The sequence below is a fragment of the Diadema antillarum genome, unplaced genomic scaffold (assembly GCF_040938485.1).
Source record: "Diadema antillarum isolate AM-2024a unplaced genomic scaffold, OU_Dant_1.0 scf00000211, whole genome shotgun sequence".
NCBI classification, from domain to species: domain Eukaryota; kingdom Metazoa; phylum Echinodermata; class Echinoidea; order Diadematoida; family Diadematidae; genus Diadema; species Diadema antillarum.
In genome coordinates, this window is record NW_027271100.1 from 1,901,611 (window position 1) to 1,923,744 (window position 22,134).

The 22,134-nt window shown below is 38.9% G+C and overlaps 1 protein-coding gene across 1 annotated transcript in view; it reads left to right on the forward strand.

Annotated features, from left to right (window-relative positions):
* Positions 1-22,134, forward strand: part of LOC139724341 (transcription factor COE1-like) — a 148,188-nt gene that overhangs the window by 110,096 nt on the left and 15,958 nt on the right. The window contains exon 7 of the mRNA XM_071635492.1: positions 21,618-21,699. Coding sequence (XP_071491593.1) covers positions 21,618-21,699 — 82 coding nt within the window. The remainder of the gene's footprint in view (positions 1-21,617; positions 21,700-22,134) is intronic.

Sequence of the window (22,134 nt, forward strand, 5' to 3'; positions counted from 1 at the left end):
AGATGTGACACTCAAACAAAGTTTGTCTCAAGGTTTTATGTGTAACTTTGATTAACAAAGTACGAGAGACATGATTGAATTTTGAGTTGCCGAGGTGATTGTCTGAAGCTGCTGTAATGTTTATGTCACTGACTAACTTGATGCTAAGAGGTGATCATCTCATGATTAGCTGCAAACCACATGACAAAGTGATGCCTATAGAATTTATTCATCACACCATCACCAAGCCAACATGCAAAAACTAAGATCCGTCTGTGTATTTATGTGTACTGAAACTTATCATTTATATATCTTGAGATTATCCTTTAATGAAGACAATGAATATTTAAACCAGAAAGACTCTGATAATCCATTAAAGTATGGCAAGGAACTACCTAAATGTTTACAGGGGTAATGTGGCACTGCGGCAATGTGTTAACAGTGGAGGTAATGACTTAAAAAATGACACAGTGGAGAAATTTCCCATACCATTCAAGCAGTGTCAGCGAACTCTTGCACAGTACACAGAAACTGAGGATCCATTTCACAAATGACATAGCAATTAAAAAGTCATATTCAAATGGCAGCTAGGTCACCAGAGATTATACATACATGTGATCCTCAAGCTGATCACATCTAGACTCAATTGCCAAGTGCTTGTTATGAATAGTGAAGGAGTCTGTCTGACTCATGGGCAATCTTAAGAAGTGCATCAATAATCACTTCATAGTAATCACCCTATATTTCAAAAGTGGCCAAGAAGGTTGAACATCTTCTTTTGTTTACATTGTTTTAAAAAAAAACTGAACTCTTTGTCTACCAAACGGTTATCAACTTTTATAATTATTTCTTGTTATATTTTGATGATAGAAAACATGTATTTTTCATGTATGGTGATCAGCATTTAATCGAAAGCAGACATGAAAGAGAAAATGTAACAGAGAGCAGCCGAAGCTCCCCCTCTCCCCCCCCCCCCCCCCCCTTCTTGTCCCCCATCCTGCTTCAGATCTTCACACCGCTCATCAGCTGCGGGTGCCGCGGGGCAGTAGCGCCTCGTCTGGCGTAGGTGCTGCTTTTCGCAGAATCACTGTCAGGGGCTGTAGAGTGTGGCCCAGAATGCATTTCCGGCTTGTTTTCTGGTCTGTTCCACCACTTTAATTTGTCATTTAGCTGTCAGCGGTTGAAAGTAACAACAACGTTATTCCTTAGAGAAGGCCGCTGCTTCCTAGAGTCCCCAATGTCAACTGTCATACATCTCAAAATAAAAGGAAAAAATCATTCTCGTGTATTTGCATGATAATGACAAATTATAACTTTTGAGAGTTTTCTCTCTGTCCCTATGTCAGAGAATGAGTCTGCACTTTATGGCGCTGATTGCTGTGGATAGATGTGTATGCTCTTAATTCCCATTCCATCCATCCCCGATGTCCCAGTATGCTTATGATTTTTAATCACAGATAAATTGTTTTTGCTTGCAAAGAGTCAAAACCCCAAACAATCTGATGATTAATGGCACGGAGGGTTTGTGACAGGTAATGGGGGGGGGGGGGGGGGGGGACACAGTCACTTCTACTGCAGCATGGTTATGACTGATAAACGTTTAGATGCTATGATTATATATATTTTATTTTCACATAATTTCTTGTAGAGACTATTTTAAAAGTCTTTAAGAGGAGTTAATCATAAAATGATATTGTCTGATACCAAAGAAAACATTGACCTTTAAAATCCCTTTTATTTTCTGACTACTGCTGAAAAGCATTCCATTTATCCCTTCTTATTCATAATTATATACATTGCGCCTGTAAGTGGCATCATTGATTTTGTTGTTGTTGAGGTGAGATTAACTTGCAATAATGAAGTACTTTCCTCATAGAGGATATAATTGAGGGCACATCTGATATTTCATGCCAGAGATAATAAAGATAGAGATAAAGATAGATAGAGAACATTTGATCCTATTATCACATGCAATAAGGAGATATGAGTAAGCAGTTTTAGCAGTGAAGATAGATTAGTCATAGCAGGAGCAGACCAAGGATATAAATCTTGGTCATTTTTGCCGGGTGTGAAGAGATGGGGGGGGGGGGGGGATGGGGGATGAATATCCAGTCCCTGTAAAGGTGAGGAAGAAGAGGAAAAATGAACAGAATTCAGGAGGACATTTAACACAGATGGTTTGCTGCCAAACCAGTGAGAAAGAGATATGATTGAGAGCATAGAACTCTCCTTTTTTTATTTCTTTCAACATTTACAATATGTCCAGTTAAAAAAAAAAAAAAGATGAAATACAATGTAATTCACACGTATTACACAAAGGGATGATATAGGTCATCATAACAAAGTAGTAACAAGTCAGACTTAAAAAAAGTCAGACTAAAAAAAGAACAAGAAAAGAGGAGTGAAGTAAAGTGAAAGAAAAAAGTGTCCCATAAAAGCCTCAAGTGGGAGTGTGTTTTTCTTTTCTCTTTGGTTCTTAAAGTGAAAGCAGAAAAGGGAGGAAAGCATATAGTGAGCTTATGAGAGTGAAAGGTGCAAGATATTTTCATGCCAATTTAGGCAATATTTTGATTTAAAGTGTCATGTCTTACACAGTCAGTAATTTAACAACTCGTAAACTTTCACATTCAAATGGGCGATGATGCATTTTCAGGATTTTTATAATGTCTGTTTTTTTATGCCTCTTCACTGAAGTGATCCAAAGCCAGAAGTATCATATGAAGTGCAAAGCTACTCCATGTAAAAGCGGACTGTGGTGAATAAAATAAAGTCCAACAAATAGAAGAGAGAAAAAAAATAGAAGGTACATCAGAACTTTGACATGAAATAAGAAAGCAATGGAGTTTCTTATGAAGGTTTTTGCAAAACGTTGATATTGAATAAAACAAGATTGTTCAAATTTGATGAGGTAAAGATATCATTGCTTCACGATTCTCTTATTGGCTTATGTATGTAAAAATATCATAGTCAGGTTTTTGGTCTGTGAGTCAGCAAGTTAACACCACTCCCCCTAAAAATTATCATCGTATCATTTGATGCAGAGGTTATAGTTCATCCATTTTGGATCTTCTCAGTAAAAGAAAGTTGGTAAAGATTAGTTTGAAGGTTGATGTTAGGCTTGTCAGGCAAGATTATCGTAGCCTCATCTCATTTGCATATAGATGCCTGAGACCAATATCACTATGTGGTGGAAAACTTGTGAAATACTTTCATGTAACTTTCTTACTTCATATAGGGTTTTGAGTGAAACGTCTGGCTTGTTTGATTTTATTCTATCAAAGTCATCTTAGAAACACATTGGTATCTCAGTATCTCACTTATCCAGTTAATCATTATCCCCATAGTTAAAAGTATAGGCATCAAAATCATGCAGCTATAGAGATACATTTAATGAATATGAAAATGATAGCTGAAGAAGGAACTTTAACTGTACCGGTAGTGCATATCTTGAGTGATTAAGAAGGGATGGAAAATAAAACACAAAAGAATAATTGGAGATGTAAGTGAGTTTTGCTTTGTTTTGTTTTGTTATGTTTTGTTTTGCAAGGACAGAAGGAAGGAAATTTGTATAGGATATGAATGCAAAGCTGCTACCCTAGAGCAGACATATATTCTCTTGGGTTTACTTCCTCAGTAAAGGTCTGTGTGTGCCATGTCATGTTTATTTATTTGTGTAGGAACAAAGAGGAGTTATATATGCCTGTCTGCTAGTGATGAAAGGAGAAGAAATATGGTCTTGTCCAGTCACGCTCTCTGTAAGGCAGAAAGTCTGTCTTCTCCCGTGTTCTGAATAGATCTGAGCCAGCTGAAAGTAAATGGGTCATGGCAATAGAAGGCGTAGAGGTTGATAGCCAAGAGGGCAACGTGAAGGGTTAAGAAAGCAGTCCATAGGAGGGACACATAAATCGCTTTCAAAGACAGGTGTGTAAGACTCCAGGAAGGTTGCTTGAGGACACACTGACAACCAACACCAGCTCAAATGTTCTTGAACCCACCAACTTGGCCGTGAGGCAAATGGCTTGTAACAATTCCAAACCCCCAACCCGCTCCCTCTCCCCCTCTCTCCCTCTCTGTCTGATATGGATCGAGAGGAATCGTTCGTCGTTTGAACAAATGTGGAATTCTTGGCCTGCTGATTTTGTCCCCAACAACACCCGGCAATTGGTCTCCATTGCCAAGGGTTTTGCGTTCAGAGCTCGACTCACTTCACTTCCGTAGCCCCACCCCCATTTTTTTTTCTTGGAAGTTTTCTGTCGATGAGTGACGCATAGGAAATAGATCCTCGTGGGTCGTAGGTTTATGGTTTTGAGGCCGGACTCTTCCACTTCAAGCTCGATCTGTCATCGCAAGAAAGTTATGCAGCCCCCTTCAACCAGACTCTGGAATTTCAGTACTGGAGTATCTCCACTCCAAATCAGAATCGAATTTGAAACTTTTTTTCTTCTGAATAAGAGTTTAATTTGAAGTTTAGACATCAAAGGCCACTTTGCCGCCCTCTGTCCCTGCAACTTCTGTTCCCCCCAACCCACCCCTTCATTATTTTTCCTTTGTCTCATCCAACAACACAATTAATCATCCTGTCAAGCAAAAATCCACGTTAAGAATGCAATTGGTCAGATTTGATATGTAGTCACACCCCTTTTGAAAAATACAATACGATACAACCAACCAAATTCATGGCTGCATATTCCATTTTTTTTTTCTCGGGAGGAGGGGAGGAGATATTCCACTTCTGTAAAGATAATCATTCATCAAACATGTTTGTCTAACCTCTGACAGCCGCAAATGGACTAAAATTACATAGTACGGTGAAAGGGGGTATTGCTCGAGTCCCCCTGCCCTATGCTAAGGCGTCTGATGATGATATGAACCTCTTTGCCCCTTATTTCACCCCCAAGTAATGGTCCTTCCCTGCCTCCCCCCCCCCCCCCTTTAAAAAAAAAGTATTGCAGCCTTCCCAGATAATCCCAAGTCTCAAGATGGTTTTGATTTGCCTGGCCACTCAGTTTTCTTGTTGATATGGGCCAAATATGAAGGGAGTCTAGTGTGAGTCACTGACTTCTCAAAATTCTTGTCATCATTTCTTAAAGGGATGGTATACTTTTGATTGAGATTGGGGTTCAGATTTTAACTTTTTGCAAGATAATTAGAAACCACTTATAAAGTATTAAAAATCATACAATTCTAAAAGGAATTCAAAGTTTATTTGATGAAAATCTATTTGAAATGACTGAGATATCAAAAAAGTAAAGCAAAGTGGTCCTAATAAAAGGCAGGTCCCACCTTTTAGGACCTCTTCCTTTTTGGATATATCTCAGCTATTTCAAAACCTATTTTATCAAATTAACTTTGAATTACTCTTAGAATTGTATGCTTTTTCATATTTCATAAGAGGTTTCTCATTATCTCACAAAAATTATAAACCTGAAACTGAATCTCAACCATAACGTGCCATCCCCTTAAAGTTGGACATGCTCTTCTGCATGATTTTGGTTCCCCCTTGAAACTCTGTAATTAGGTAGAATTTGAACTAGCATCAGAAGTAGGCCTATGTAGTTGTTTGATTAAATTCTGTTATATATTGCCTTCTGTAAGAAATAAAACTTATATTTGAAAGGAGCTATGATATTATTTAACAAAACATTAAGATGAACATTTATAACATAGGTCCTACATTGTATATTATCAAATATGAATATATTAGTGTGCATTATAAATCTGATTGCACCAGTTGTCCGTGTATGAACTTTCATTAAATCTAGGCCAACTGGAATGCTAGCCAAGTGTTTATCTGATTGTGCATTTTAGAAGCATAGTCTAAGATTGATCTTAATCATACCTAATTTTTATGGATGATAAGGATAAATCATATTCATTGTTATAAAGATTTTAAATTTTGTTTCCTTGAGAGTAAAGAATTGAAACAAATTGTTGTGTATGAAAGTCTCTACAAGCAATTCTATGAAGCTCAAAATAAATTTTTCTCACAAAATGTTGTCAGTTCAAAGCATGTTCATAATTAATGAAAGTTTGAGAAAACAGAAAATGTAGTTGCAGGGGGATACTAATATCATTTGCCATTTGATTTTTAACCACATGAATGATATGAATAAGCCAGTTCAGAGTTCCACTTTGCGCATGAGCAGAAACAAGGTCATTCGGACCATCAGGCATGTTGGTTTTTAAATTTACTGGGATAAGCATCTGTCATGTAATGATTATTCATGTAATCCTTATAAATGCCGCTTGCCAGCACATCCACCTGACAGCAAAAAGAGGTATTTGGCAATATCAATAGAAAGAGATTGTCAATACATCCAATGCAAAATAATGAAATGGATGCTTTCTTAAGTGTGAATTGACAGATCATTCTGCTCATCTGGTCTACACAAGTTTATTCTTTGTTTGAACGGGATTGATGAATCCCATAAATTGTTACGTAAAGCTTATGCATTATGTCGCTCTGAAAACGAGTGAAGTGCCCCTAACCAACTGAGAAAAAAAGAAAGGTCATTCGTACCAATGTGCCCATGAGCTAACTCCGAACTGGCTTATTGACTGAATCATATTTATACGAAAAAGAATGGCATTTTTTTTACATAAAACAAAATTATTGCTATATTACACGAGTGACAAAAGCAATGCTCAATTTAAGTATTATTCTGTAAAATAAAAAAAGGACAAATCAAATAAAAAGATGTTTGCACAGAAGGTGATGGGGTTGCCATTTATGTGTTTGGCACCAGTACTTAGCGATGCAGGGGACTCTATGGTCTCTGCCTTTCTGGTCTGTCTGTAGCTGTGACAGCTCTAGGCTGATGTGGGTGCTGACACGTCAGAGCTATGGAGTTGGTGTGGCAGGCAAAGGAAAGCTCAATTTCCCCCACCTCTCTTCCTTATCACTTCCTGAATTGAGCAGGGCGGTGCAAAAATCACGGAGGGCTCAAACGGATTCTCCCGCATACAATTTTCTCCTCATCTGGGGGTTCTCCCCCCCCCCCCCATTCTTATTGTGTTTTTTGTGAGAAAAGTGTGAAATTTTACTCACATTTAGATACTCTAAACAAACGTAACAGCCATAGTAGTTCTTTGATGTCTGAGAAAAGGTGCAAGAAGGGTCAGTTTGAGTTAGACATTTTAGGATGACTCAATGTAAAGTCTTACTAAAGAAATGAGATTATCAACATAGAAATTCTAGGGAGTAAAAAGTTTCAAATCTAGGTGGGAAAAATAGATATCAATTCGTTTCATTTATGATGTGTGTTTTGTTTTGCTTTTTTCTAAGAACTGATATTTTGTAGTAGGAAAAACACTGATTTAGTATACTCTAATATAAAAATTGAATAACAAAATGACATTTATTGGTGGGTTTTTTTTTTGTTTATCTAACTAAGAGTGAAAAAATTTCACAGCCATCAAAATGATGAATGCAGAGTTTTCAAGATTAGAATATAAAAATCATTACCAAATATTAGATCCCCTGTGAATTTGATCAAAAAAGTTGGCATTATCTTGCTTGTAATAGTGTGCAAGTAAAAAGCCCAGATTTCAAAAGCTACCATTAATTTCATATTTTAACCAGTTAAAACAGTTCAGCCTGATTTAAGAGAGTTACAATTTGATTGACAGCTTAGTAAGTGTCTTGGCCACTATGACTCCATTTTCTATAATTGATTCCATTCCTCCCTTTCTGATGGGGAAATTGGCTGTGATGTTATCAGCACCACCAGCATATTCCATTCATCTTCATATGTAGGGGTTAGACATGGAAACCCTCTGACTTCATCTCAGGTTTGTCACCTTTGACCTTCATTCCCACAATTCCTTGGAGGTTGAATGGAGGCTGTAGCAGCCAATAAGGCTCACATGATCCCAGTGTTCTGGAGAAAATGCTGGGTTGAGAGGTGTCTCTCGTAAAGGAACCAACTATACATTGCTAGTGCATGTTGACTTGTGTAGATTCATAATACCCTCAACATCACTTATGTGGCCAAATGAATATCTAAATACGTGCCATATATTAAGAAATAATGTTTCTGCCATTTTTCTTCAGATTACTAGGATATGCCCACAAAAAAAACCTCTGCCAGTGATACATATCATCAACTGAGAGCCAGAAGGGCACTGTTGCATTCTAAGATTTGAGCATTGTTATCAAAACAAGACAGTCAATTTTTATGAAATTTAAAGTTTACTTAATCAAAAGTTGGTAGATTTATAAGCATTGTTCCAAATATCAGGTAAAATTGTGCCCTTATGGTTTCGATTTTTAATTTTTTTTTTTGAAAAATTAAAATGATTTAAAATTGACACCATGATGTAGAGGAGATCAACCTCTGCAATGTGATACCAATAATTCAATACTCCCGCCCCCCAAAAAAAAGTATATAAATAAATAAAATTTGTAATAATTCCCATATGTTAAGTGATACTGATACTCTTAGCTCTTTAAAAAAAAAAATTCAGTACAAAGCAGCTTGGAATGACCTTTTTTAAACCTCCATATGATATTCAAATTTTGATTGACTTATGATTTTTAGGGTCCCTTGTGGCCTTTGTGCACAATCTTATGCAAGTGGTCTATTTCATATTTGTATTTGAACTTCACTGTCAAGACATATAACTTTTAACAGTGAATGTCATTCCACAATGATATTTCATCAGAATTGTGTGTTATTCCTCAGCTCTGAGGAATAAATACAAATTATGTTCATTTTATGAACTAATGATATAGGTTCATGGGAATTCATGGATTATAATTTCATTGATACCAAAACAGTTCTTGTGATGATGCTGTCCAATTGTCACCTTTTCTGTGATTCTGGAGTGGGTGGAAGTCTGCCATTTGAGTAACACCATCCCCTCGTGTGTGGGGTACACCATGGGCTTCAAATGCACAGACTGGAACCAGCCAGGCGAATGAATGCAGAGGTATGCTTGGTCACCCCTGGAAATTGGTGTTGGTTCATGGGTACCATGCGGAGAAGGGGGCTGGCAGAGTGGGAAGGGGGAGACATGGTAGTGGCCATTCGCCTGTGGCTAGGAGCAAGACTACACATCGCCTCAGGGTTCACTCCAGTACAGAAAAAGTAGAATGAACTTGGGGGGTTCACACCTTGCGCTGGGGCTGTATGATTGACACAATTGAGAAGTGTACGGGTCGGTGGTCTGTATAAACCGCCGCGGCTGTATTTGTTCAGCCTTTGATGTGAAGGCAAACAGGCATCCCTGGCTGGATGTTCGGCCGAGCCAGCCCGCTAATTCTTGCCACATTGTTAGTCTTACTTATGTGCCGTACAATGACCAATATGCACTTATGTTGATATATGCTAAAAGCTTTCACGTCATATATTATTACACATTTCCTTTTTTTTAATAAGAAAAATGGTGATGGAAGCATATCATTTCTACATCTATGGAGTAGTGTGTCTGGAGTTTAGACCTTTGACCCCAGGTCCTTTCAGGGGGCACTCACTCTCAAGTTCTGCCAGCAGCCCCGAGTATGTCTGGTCTCAGGTTGGAGGAAAATGTGGCTGTAATCCCCCTCCAGCTCCCGTTTGGCCCTCAAGATGTAAGACATCCCAGTTGCACCTGACACTTGGAGTACGACAACCAAGATGAACGCAAGCCTCAGGAGAAGAAGATGGAGAGGTTCAAATATGTTGTTTTCTTTATTTCTATTCTGTCCTTTTCTATTAGTACCAGTGTTGTCATTTTGTATGTGTGTGTGTTTAGTTCAAAATCAAACCAGCATCTGTGACACCATGGCCTGGAGTATGATTGTTTCATTCCGTGCCATATCGCCCATTTGACTTTCCGTTTTCAAAAAGAGGAGCCGCTCACCATTGTGCCCGGAGATCAATATTTGTTCTCTTCCTGTCTGTTTGACGTAGCGCCTCTCGTCTCCCCCTCCATGTTGGCTCTCTACCGCCAGCTTCTTTCATCTCGCCTGTCTCTGTAGGTTTTTGTCCCCCAAGCCTTCTCTCTTCCTTTAGAAGGGGATCTGGTTCAACCGGGAGAGGTCAACCCAAATATTCTTTGCCATTTTGGCCTTGTGTGTAGCTCCTTTGTGGAACACTTATGCAATCTTGCAGTCATTGTGTATACAACACTTCATTGTGAGATTTGTGTATTTACAGTAAAATAGAATCTTTCAGACCTACTGTTATCAGGACACTCATACATATACATTCTTACATGCATACATACACACTCACCTATTCATACACATACATGAATATGCATACACACATAAGTATATGTTTTAATTATGTGTGTGCATCTTAAAGTATGCAAATATGTGTTTATTACATTATGTCAACAAAATGGCAATACTAGTGCAAACATAATACTCTCCTTGACCATTTATGCTTGATTTCCTACTTAAGATGTACCACTACTGGTATCTCAAGAAACAACTGTTAGCATAATACTTGTATATTTTATTGACTATTTTCCTGTTGGTTAGTCCATTTGTATCAGTGTTTGATATCCTATGAAGTAAATATTTATCAAAACATAGTGGAATAAAGCCATCAGAAAAAAAGAAATTGTGTATTTGGGCCTATATCAACTGAATGCTTGTGCCTATATTTGTCACTGGAAATCTAAGTAAGATGATAACAAACTATTATTTGTATTGTTGCAAGAATAAGTACTGTCCCCTTATATAATTTGTAGTGAAAATGTAATATTCACATTAACTTATTGATGGCATTCATTTCATGAAATGTTGGTTTGTTTTGTGCAACTATTCAGCAAATTGGTCCAAAGTGAATGAGGAGGGGAAAAAAAAAGAAGAAAAAAAAAGAAGAAAGGAGAAGATTGGTCATGGCTTGGTAACCTGTCCATCTCTCTGAGTGCTTGGTTCTCCACATTTTTTACAGCCCTTTTCAATCGAAAGTGTCAATATGGATTATGAAATTTGAGTGGGGGAAGGGGCACGTTGAGTGTGATTGACATTATGAATGGCAGACATTGGAAAAAAAATCTCAGTGGAGAGAACCACACACACAAACACACACACACACACACACACACACACACACACACACACACACACACAACGATTTGCTTGCATTTCTTCCATTTCTCTATTGTTCTTTAAATATGTTGCATCTTTAGTTGTCACTCAATTAATCGTTTGTTCTACCTGTCACTTCAGGTACAGAATAGATTAGAAGTTGACAAAATTTCATTGTGGAGTAGTATTGCAAAAACAACAACATTTAGGGAATTTTCACATTTGGACAAACATTATACATTTCTTGTATGAAATATATATTTCGCCTAAATGTAGCCCATAGTTCGTAAGCTTTGTATATAATTACAACTAGTTGGTTTAAGAAATAAGAAATTGGATAGCATGCAATTGTCGCATGCTTATGATCAAATACAGGAATTGTGAATGAAGGTACTATCATGCTTGCAAAAAGTTCAAGAAGTCATTGTTGAAGCAAAATCAAAAGTCAGGTATTTGTGAAATTCAATGTGCATTTCATTCTGTGAATGAATTGTGACTGTTTTTTTTTTTTGTTCATTTTTCAATGCAAAATTTTCTTCTCGAGTACACTGAATAACACAGTGCTGCAATAATGTATTTGCATGTGATGGCATAAAGAAATACATTATTGCTATCTTTATTGCTATATTACATGCCTCAGGAAATAAATATGAATAAAATCACCAGTATGCATGAATAGATACCTCATCAGAATATATTTGATGATGGCTACGGAAACAGCAATCTATCCAATTATGCTGATTTTAGGATTTATATTTCTCGTCAACAATAGAGAGCAAAAAAATATAATACCATAGTGTTTGTAATCAAATTAGAAGGGAGGGAAAGAGAAAGTACAGGAGCTGATAATGCCAGTCAAAGTGGAAAATGATCTTTTTTCTTGTGATTGAGGATTTTTTTCCCAATGATAGTGGAAGGGATTTGCTATGAACTGTTGGGAGTCACTGCACTGCATTCCGTTGTAGGCGATTGAGCTGTGTTGGCTTTTGATAGAAAAATTAAGGATAGATCTGTACAATAGCTGTCAGCTGAAAAGGTGCGCTCTTGATTGAAAGTGGAAATTAACGCTAATGGCATAGAAATTAAAAGATTGATCCTGCAGGCTGAGTCTTTGCCCACTATTGATGGCCAGTAGACTTGATTGCCTAAAACCTCTCTACGTAGCTGGGCTTTAAGGAGTAACTAGTCATTTGTGAATTCTCGTGGGTACTGAGAGCCCCTTTCACCGACTTGCCGTGGCTTGATGGATTCAGTGTGGGCCTTCATTCATACCCTGTGTCATTACAAGGTACATTAGTCGGTAATGGCAGGATCATCGCTGCCAAGAACATTTTGTAATCAATAGCCTCCTCTGTCCGTTCATTCCTTCCTCTCTCCTCCCTGCAAGAAAACTGCTGGAATCGGAGGGGGAAAAAGATGAAGAATTGGAAGGATCGTGAAATGCTGGCATCGGGCGCACACATCAGCTGTAATGGGGACTGCCCGTCATTCCCTGGCTTGGGATGTTGGTGGGGGAAATCATGCCGTCTATGATCAGGGGAATATAGCTTCGTGTCTATGGTTTACAACTTAGCAGTAGATGTAATCGTAATCTGCTTGGGGTCCACTGTGATTTGTGTGGTGCGTGGTGAGGAATTTAGCTGGTGTTGGTGTTTTGGGGGGTGATGTGTTTCTCCCCTTGTGGCTTGGATTGTGGGTATGACATAATGTTTGCACAGTCATAGCTCCAGCCTACGTCCTCTCAGATGACAGCTAGTCTCTATATTAGCCTTCTGATATGATGTCACCATGGAGATGGATCTGTTAAAGCTTCTCTCGTTATATGGCAGACATTTGGGCATCCCTGTTCATCAGCAAGCCACGGGAAAACGATGCACGTAGTGTCAGGGTGTTCCTACTTGAAGCGTATTTGGTCCAAAACATGACAAATCGAGGGTGGCTGCATAGGCCATCCCAAATCCGGCTTTCCTTCAAGTGCTTTCAGTTCAAGGGGGGGGGGGGGGGTACTATTACCCCTGCAAAATCTCTAATGGAAAGATCAATAGTGGCAGACCAGTTAAACCAGCCAATCCAGTGCCTTGCCATCCACTACCCGCAATCAAAGAGCACTCCACAACCATGCGGAGTGGTCAGATTTCTCCTCGAGTTTCTCGCCACTTGCTGTGAAAATGAAATATAATTTCCTCCAGAGACGTAACTCCGTCCCTTCGTCACTCCGGCAATGACCTGGCGAGGAGTCTATGATATCAATCTGCTGCCACGGCTCATAAAAATTTGATCAGTCCCGAGTCGATCTTAATTTCATATTCAACATACTGTTTTAATGCACACCCCATCTCATGTCTTTTCCACAAGCACCCCACCCCATCCTACTACTACCACCACCACCACCACCATCATCATCACTACCAGCACCCCCGTCATCACCACTCCGTGGATGTTCTTCTCCCAGTGTTCTGCCAGAGAAATTATCTCTGTCACAGGTTACTCCTCAGACTGGTAGTGTCTCTGAGGATAGTCTGGTGTTGTCTTTTCAGGGGGCCCAAGAGTAGTCCAGCAATGCCTAGGTTACTGGGTTTGTTTGCAAACATGCCATTTCTACCCAAGTCTACTGGGAGAGCAGATAAAACTGGCGCAAAATGCTGCATAAACTTGACTGACTCTCATTGTATCTCTGGTATTTTCTTGTTTCCATGCTTACCATTTTTTTTTTTCTCAGTGCAATTGAAGAAATAGACCATCTTTAATTTCATTTTCAACATTTACATTATTTCTATTCAGTGTCAATACCTTACAAAAACAAATGATCAGAATTTAAAATGAATGAGCACAAAACCATGAATACCTCGGATAACATTTAAATGGGACATTTTACTAATGTGGAAGGATGAAGACTAAATTTGCAGAATATCAACCATTCTTAAAGAAAATTCTTTCATTAATTCATAGTGTGTTTGTGTTTTGAGAATACTTTTATGTTGCTTATAAGCTGTGTTGGGATAAGTCAAATTTCTCACCAAAATATTACTTTAGTTATCAAAATGATGACTTGGTTGTGGAAGGAACATTTGTGTTTCTTCCAAAGAGTCCAAACTATGAATGAGGGAGGCTTTAACAACTCTGCATAAAGCCGAACAACTCTACACCTACATGAAATTAAATGTAAAAATGTCACTATTTTCACTGTACCAACACTATCACAGTGCAGCTATTGTGGCCGAGAGCAGTAATACCTGACAATGGTTTGTGGTTTCTTCAAAATGTGAAGCCATTCCGTGTTCATGTTGGCCTAGATGAATAGAGTAAAAAACAAACAGAAAGGCAGAGATTTCATCAAAATTAGACCTTCAATAAGAAAGTTGTAGAATTTTAAAGTTATACACGTTTTCACCAAACAGGGATACTAGCAGCACCCATGTATTGCAAAGAGATGAGGAGGTAATACAATGGTCTCTAAAAATCCTCCCATTTACCTTCTTGCAGAGATTAACTTACTTTCTTTTCAAGATGTCATGATTGGAAAAATGGTGTCCTTTACATCAATTTGCATTGTTCTAATAATCTGGGCTACCAAGTAGTTTGCATCAGTTTTGTGTCTTTAGCCAAAGTCCATGATGGTGTTTTTATCAAGTCTGCATTGGCTTTGCATATTATGTAAAGTGGGTTCTAGCATTTCTTCAGGTTTATGCTATTTTTCAACACAGGGAAAAGGTAACAAGATGTCACAAAGCCAAGGATGTCGTATTTACAAAGAACAATGGCAAAAAACATTATATCTCTGCCTCCATGTTGATCACAGTGAGCATGAATTGGAGCATGTAATAGCTTCATGAAATTATGATAGCATATTCTGTGTTTGACGATATGAAGAAATCATGTAGAGCGCGATGAGTGAGTCCAAGCAAACCCAAGCTTTAACATGCTTTGCTTGCTGGCTGCTTGAAAAGTTGATGGTGGGTGCCTCTTTTCCGCTCTCATCGGGGTTCTACCAAAGTTGAAAGCCTGCCCTCCCCTACCCTCCCCCCCCCCCCCCAAATATCAGAGCTCTGACTCTGTTGAATTGCCAACCACTGATGCATGACGCAGCCCTAAGTAGGGATTTTGGACCTTAAAATTTGGACCATCTGCTCCAGATTTTGTTGCCAGGGTGAAGCATATTCCATTTCACCGTGCAGTTATGAAGGAAGACTCATGCAGCGATATAGCCCTCCTCTCAGCTTTAAAGGTTCATTTCCTCAGAAACAGGATTTTGTGTCAATTGAAAGTGATGAATTGATAAGCGTTTCTTCTGTGTTTTTAGAAGTGCCGAGAATTCCTTTGTTTAGCTTGGTAATAAGCTTCATGACTCTATCAAAAAAAAAAATTGATACATTGATGTGAAGTCAAGATAATGATTGTAAATCATGAAATATTTGAAATAGGTACCAAGGCCTTTATCTCCTTGAATATTGTCAGTGATCTCTTGACATCATTGAATGAACTGCAGTTATCCACGGTTAAATGGTAAAAATAATTCCAGATGTGTTATCTTTTCTCCCGTGGCCTCTATGGAAAATGCTTTGGGTATACCCATCAGCGGAGCCGAAGCCGATTGCTTGCTGTCTTTGATGGCGTTTCTGGTTAGCAGAGGGTAAGATAACTGGATGAAGTGGCAGAGTGTGACATGCCCCATCATCCCTGCAAGGTGTGGTGATCAGGAAATCTGTTTATTTTTAATTTCACAGAGCTTTATCTGCAAGAAGGGGAAACGGACACACTTGATGTATTCTCCCTGCCCCCAGGTCGGCCAGGCGTGAGGATATTCATATCGAGGCTAGTCAGGCAGGAGATACATCACGCCCTCACTCAAATTCACCCCATAATAGTCTTGTGTATTTTTCGAGTTTCCACACATCGAGTCGAGCCATGGCCCTCTCCATCTCAGAGCTCTGCAAGTTGAAGCGCTGACATAGACATGATATAGTCGTTCTTAATACTTTCTCCTACTTAATCGCTTTTCCTCTTCTGCGTTTCGTCTTTTGTCATCTATGTCATGATCATCAGTGTTCTTGTGAGGTGGAACACTGCATCGCTCTCCCCCCCCCCCCCTTCTATCAGAGACGATATTGACCTGCAGTGCTTAGAGCATCTCGGCGCCTAATCCATCTTAAGTTTTCGAGAGTGATTTATGATGAATTAAAGTGGTGAATTAACAGCGACAAGGAAACCTCAAAACTCTATGCTCACTCTCTCTTCTCATTTTCCCTTCGCTGTAATTTGATAATAAACGAAGCCTGACTTCCCATAATGCTTCATTCAAAATTCATCAGACGTTGGAGGTACTTGTGCGCCACTCTCTGCTCTACCACCATGCATTCTATACCTTTGCTTTTCATTGTCTCTTTATCTCCTGCAATTTCCATAAATCTAACACCTTACACCACTGCTGGGGAGCCTAGTAATGGAGGGGGAAAAAGTGTCTGCGCTGTTTCGCTTATGACATGCTTCATGTACCCTGCCCATGCAAAAGTGCTCGCTGTCCGTGCCGTATACTGTACTAGCAATGATCGTAGTTCTCCCCCCTTTTTCCGGGGGGGGGGGGGGGGGGGGGGGGGGGGGGGGGGGGGGAGGGGGGAGGTTGAATACTGTGACAATCAGAAGCATTTGTGACAGGATAATGTATACATCTCACATGAGGAGGTTCAAGATGAGAGCAGCGAGTTTGAAGTGGCCTATACCATCTAGCTCTGCCATATGAAGACAGATGGCAAGAGAGCCTTTCCCATTACAGGAACTACATTAACCATTAAAGTATCAAATTCTCTTCTGCTAGGACACAGGGTAGGAATGGCTTGTTTATTGCTAGAAGGAGGGACCCCTCTTGAGTTAACGTGTAAGGAATAACAACAATCATCCAGCTTATCTGCTTTTTATTGCAATCAAAGTGCCGGTGAATATTTCGTCAGCGCCCGGGTTACTGGTCTGCAGGTTCCATTAAAAACGGGGATTTATCGTCAGAGAGCATATCAGTGGAGACACGATTTATGGGTTTGAGTGCGACGTGGAAGGATCTCAAAATTTTTCTCTGTATATTTTAGTGGTAAAGGGACACAGGCAATTAAAAGATACACCAAAATTTTACTTTTAGTATATTATAACAGTGGAATATTCTTTCTAGCAAATATGCAAATGATATTATATTTTTAGTTGTTATGAAAATGAGTTCTTCAAAAGGTTGTCTGTAGACCTGCGTCCTGATACATCCGGCATCTATGTGTGTTGTTTCATGAGTTATTAATCTGAATTTGATTCCTCTAGAGTTATAAGGAGCATATTGAACGACAGGTAAAGTTCTATCACCTGGTTTAAGCAGGTGTCTCATGTAGCTCATTATAACCTCTTTATGCATTATATTGCATCTGTGGAAAAATATCAAACCCACTTGGATTGGGTGTACTTGATGTAAGTCCAACTTCAAGAGGAGACACTCCATTCAAATCTACGATGCATTTGCTGAATGAAGATATTTTGATAGGGAGACTAAATATCCACCCTTTCCTCTCCAAAAGGCTGGGAGCAAAATGGGAACTCATTATATTCTCATTGAAAAAAAAAAATCAGCGCGCATCTTAAATAATGGAAGTCAGACGGTGCAAAAATCCTCCAAACTCGATTTCCAAGATAACCGGGAGAGGCTAAAACTCATTTGCAAGCTTAAGCAGACTTTCCGATGTGTCGGAGGCACCTCTCTTAGCCCCATGTATCAGATTTCGTGTATTGCTTGAAGCAGCCTTTAAAATATTCACGCCCCTGGCCCCTCCGACTCTTGTGATAAGTCCAGGTTCGTTTGGAAGAAACCAGATGGATGCAAATGAAGTCAAATTTTAACTATATCTTTTGTGTCATCTCGCTTATTCTGCTTGCAGGGCATTTTAATTCCATGTCATTACAAGGCTTCTATCAAGCTTTCATCTTTTACACTGAGAGCATCCTCCCGCATTTTCTTGCAATTTTAGACACACAATGTGACAAAGGGTAGAAAATATCTCTTTAAACCATCCAATCATTATCATGCACACAGTCATCTGGATATGGTCAGAGTGGAGTGGAGTTCCAGAACATTTTATGGAGGGGAGGGGGGAAAAAAATCTCCCATTTGCAATGAAATTTGAATGAGATTTAGATCTGACCCGGGTACTGATCCAACAAGAAAGAAATCAGAGAACAGTGGAGAAAATCTCATTAATTTTCAGTAATGGCGATGTAAACAGATACAGTGCATATCACTGGTTGCCGGAGGCAACAGCAAAGGGGAGGAGAATAATGGTGAGGAGGAAGAGGAGATGCCTAGCATCGAGCATAATGCTGGTAAGCAGGGAGAACTGATAGAGGGATGGATAAAGAAATGGATGGAAGAAGAGATGGATGGATGGATGAAGGATGAAGTGATAGATGAGTAAAGAAAGGAGAGGAGGAGTACTGAGGTGAAGTGACAGCAGGAATTTATCCATCTTCTGAGGACTGGAAGGAATGTCTTGTGGATATGCAGCCATCAAAAAAGAATACTTCATACCCAGGCTTCCAAGATGTCAAGACCGGTATCAAATTCAGCCATTAAATGCAGCAGGGTTGAATTTTCTATGGTAGGAGGTTCAATTTGTGATCATTCACAATTCTCTGTGAGATGACATGAATGGCTTAGGATTAGGATATGTGAAAGTGATTTTTTTTTCTTTTTACTCCGTAGTTTGTAGGAGAGCAAATGGTAATTGAATTCTTCTCATTCTTGAGATGTTTAGGTTTTCCTGCTTCTTTCTATTTCTTTTCTTTTTGTCACAAAGTTCTATTTAGGCAGATCATGTCCAAGTTACCTATGTCTTTATACTAGTAGTCTAAAATCATATCCAGTGGTATCATTTAAGGTAGCACCAGAAGGCAATAATTGATTGATTAACCATTGGTTACCAGATTATTATTTTTTTTTAAATTCACCTTTCTCATGAAGAAAAAGACTTGTGAATAAGGCTTTGTCATGATAGCTGTGCCATTATGTTCGAGTCTATGTGCGTGGTGCACGGTGTACGTGAGTATGTGCGTGGATGGGTTTGTGCATGCTCATCTTCCGGCCTCCCCTTACATAAACTGGTCTGCTGCTCCTGTGGTGGCTGATATCATCAGACAATGAAGATGTTCGGTCTCGCCCATCTCCACCCCCAACACCTGGGGGTAATCTCTACTCTTCCTTCTCCTTTTCCTTTCTTCCTCTTGATCTCTCTCTCTCTCTGTTTCAATCTATCTCTTTGTCTCTCGCTTACTATCTGTCCTTCTCTATCTCTACTCCTGCAAGCTTGCTCCAGTCATGAGTTGGCAATGTAAATATGCGTCCATAGGGGAGATGTGGATAATTTCCCACTTTCACGCACCCCAAAAAAACTTTGGGCAGCTGGGGGAATTAACTCTAAGGATGGGAGAGGGGGTAAAGTAGGTAACCTTTCATCAGTCTGATTCAGGGGGATGTGACAGTGATGGGAGGGGAGGTATCACTGCTCTCACCGACTTGGAGTAGGATGTTGTAGTTTCAGTTCAAAGGTCACTACTTAAACAAAGAAAAACAATGCTAATGTCATTTCATGTCATTCATTAGTTTCTGCAACTTTTTTTATCAATAAAAATTTTATGGAAAAAAATAGATAAAGTGAAACTACATTTTGATGGCATTATACAAATTAGTATGATATAATTCAGGCTTATCGTAAGCAATGAGCAATATAAATTGTATTTCCTCTTATGGAATGTTTTGATGGGTTTGCAGGGGTTAACACAAAAGTAAAGCTTGAAAGCATTACAACCATTATTCACTTTTACAATACAAAAGGTGCAGGTGCATGAACATGAGGAAACTGGGGATAGGAAGGGTGTTTGACCCTTAGAATATATTTTGGGACCTTTCTATAAGGTTTTGGGCTCTTTATATTGAGTGTAGGCTAATTAATGAAATGCAAAAAAAAAAACAACAGCAACCCCAAAACAAAAGAAAGATTGAACCAGTCACTCTTCACAACGTTTGCAAAGATGAACTTTGCATAGATGAGCCTGATACCATTTGTGAAATCTAACATGGAATTATCCATCTTGACATCCTGTCATCATGTACTTTTGAATTCGGATGATCTTCTTAACAAAAGATATGAAGATAATAACACTTCCTCACACCACATTGAATGCAGACATCAGATTATTGTACATGAACAGACGTATGAGTGAAACCTGTAACAAAACAGGTACATCAAGACATATTCTTACTACGAGCCATTTTAGGGGCCAGCTATTTCATTTCTCTTTCTTTTGTAAGCCACAAAGCCTCGACTATCAATGGCACAGTTCCTTGAAATGTCATGTTGCCATATAAATTACCAGACAAGGTAGTAATGACTTTCTGTATTTAAGATTATGTGAATCAGGGGCGGATCCAGGAATTCCATAAAGGGGGTGGGGGGAAGGTGCATACGCCTCCTCTATTTTTTCTTTTTATTTCTTTTGTTTAAAAAAATAATAAAGGGGGCGCACGCCCAGTGTGCCCCCACCTAGATCCCCCACTGTGACTGCATCACCATAAAGCATTGTAGGAATTGAAAAATTTAGGCATGTTCATAATGAGTATGTGTGACATCACCTATGAAGCTGCCTATGTGAGAGGGAAAGTCACATAAAAGCCTGCCTGTGTAGAATATGAATTACACTGCTATCACTGCAAGCAGGTGGTTTCATAGCAGGCTGAAAGGATGGATGGAAGGACTCATGGATGCTACCAAAAGTGGCACATGAATGTCACATCGCTAACAGTCATGTGACTTTTGATTTATGGCAGGATGGCCAAACTCCGAGATTCAGAATACGAGAGATGAGCAGATGGAAATCTAAGCGGTATTGAAATAACCTGCAGGGTGACCAGTTCCGCGATTGAGATGCGATCCACGCCATGTGCGAGGATGAAGCACAGCTTGTTTTTATACGAGTCCCTGTGAAGCTTATCTCCTCAACTCCAGCCAGTATTTCATTAATCAGTATCATCGTTAGGATCGTCTCAGCGATCTGAAGCACACCCCATCCTTATGTGGAGCTCCTCCGACAATGGGGAAAGGGTGTCACAGTTTTAATAATAGATGCCACCTGAGACTTAATTGAATCCAAGTCGAAATGATTCAGTTGTTTGAACGGCGCCCTCCCGGGATCCTTGCCTCCGAAAGGTCATGTCCATCATCGCAGACCCAGAAATGAAGAACAGCCAAAAATGATAGCAGTGACTTAACATTTTTATTTGGAAACAAGTCAAGATTACCCGACAAAAACTTGAGTTCCCAAGAAAGCATCAACATGATACTTCACGTCTTATTTCATTGCATACAAAATACAAAAAAAAAAAGATATATAGAAAAAAAAATCATTGAAAGACACATGGATGAAATAAAACCATGAGCTTATATTTCAAACGTTATTTGTGGGAGGGAGATATTTTGGTTTATGTGCCTATATTACATATCTATGAATAGACTTGAATATCATCGTGGAAAATGGAATTATTATGTTTTCTACTGAAGGAATGCATACATTTCCTTTCCTGTTTTGTTACTTTCAGATTTTTTCTCAAGTTCTTCCTAAAGTGCAACCAGAACTGTTTGAAAAATGCAGGGAATCCTCGAGACATGCGGAGATTTCAGGTGAATATTCACAGCATTAAAAAAATGAGAATAGATAAAGGGTTGACATGAAAAAAAAAGGCAACACGAAGGAATCGCCATGAAAATACATTTGGGTTACTGTGATGCTTGTTTGAACGCAGTGAGTTAACTGTTCACAAGTTTGGAAATTATAGTTCAGAATGCTGAGTCTTATTAGACACTAAAGTTACTATATCATCAAATTAGAATTCTATGTAACATTTAGAAATAACTAGAATATTATTCTAGTTATTTCTAAATATTACATAGAATTCTAATTTGATGATTAAGAAAAAAAATTCGAAAATTTCCCTCGCTTTGACTAATATAAAATGTTAGTTTTACTGTCCTGAGAGACTTTTAGGATATTCTTTATAAAGTGTATAAACTCATACACCCTCATTATTGATTCTATCAACTAATGTGAAGGATTTT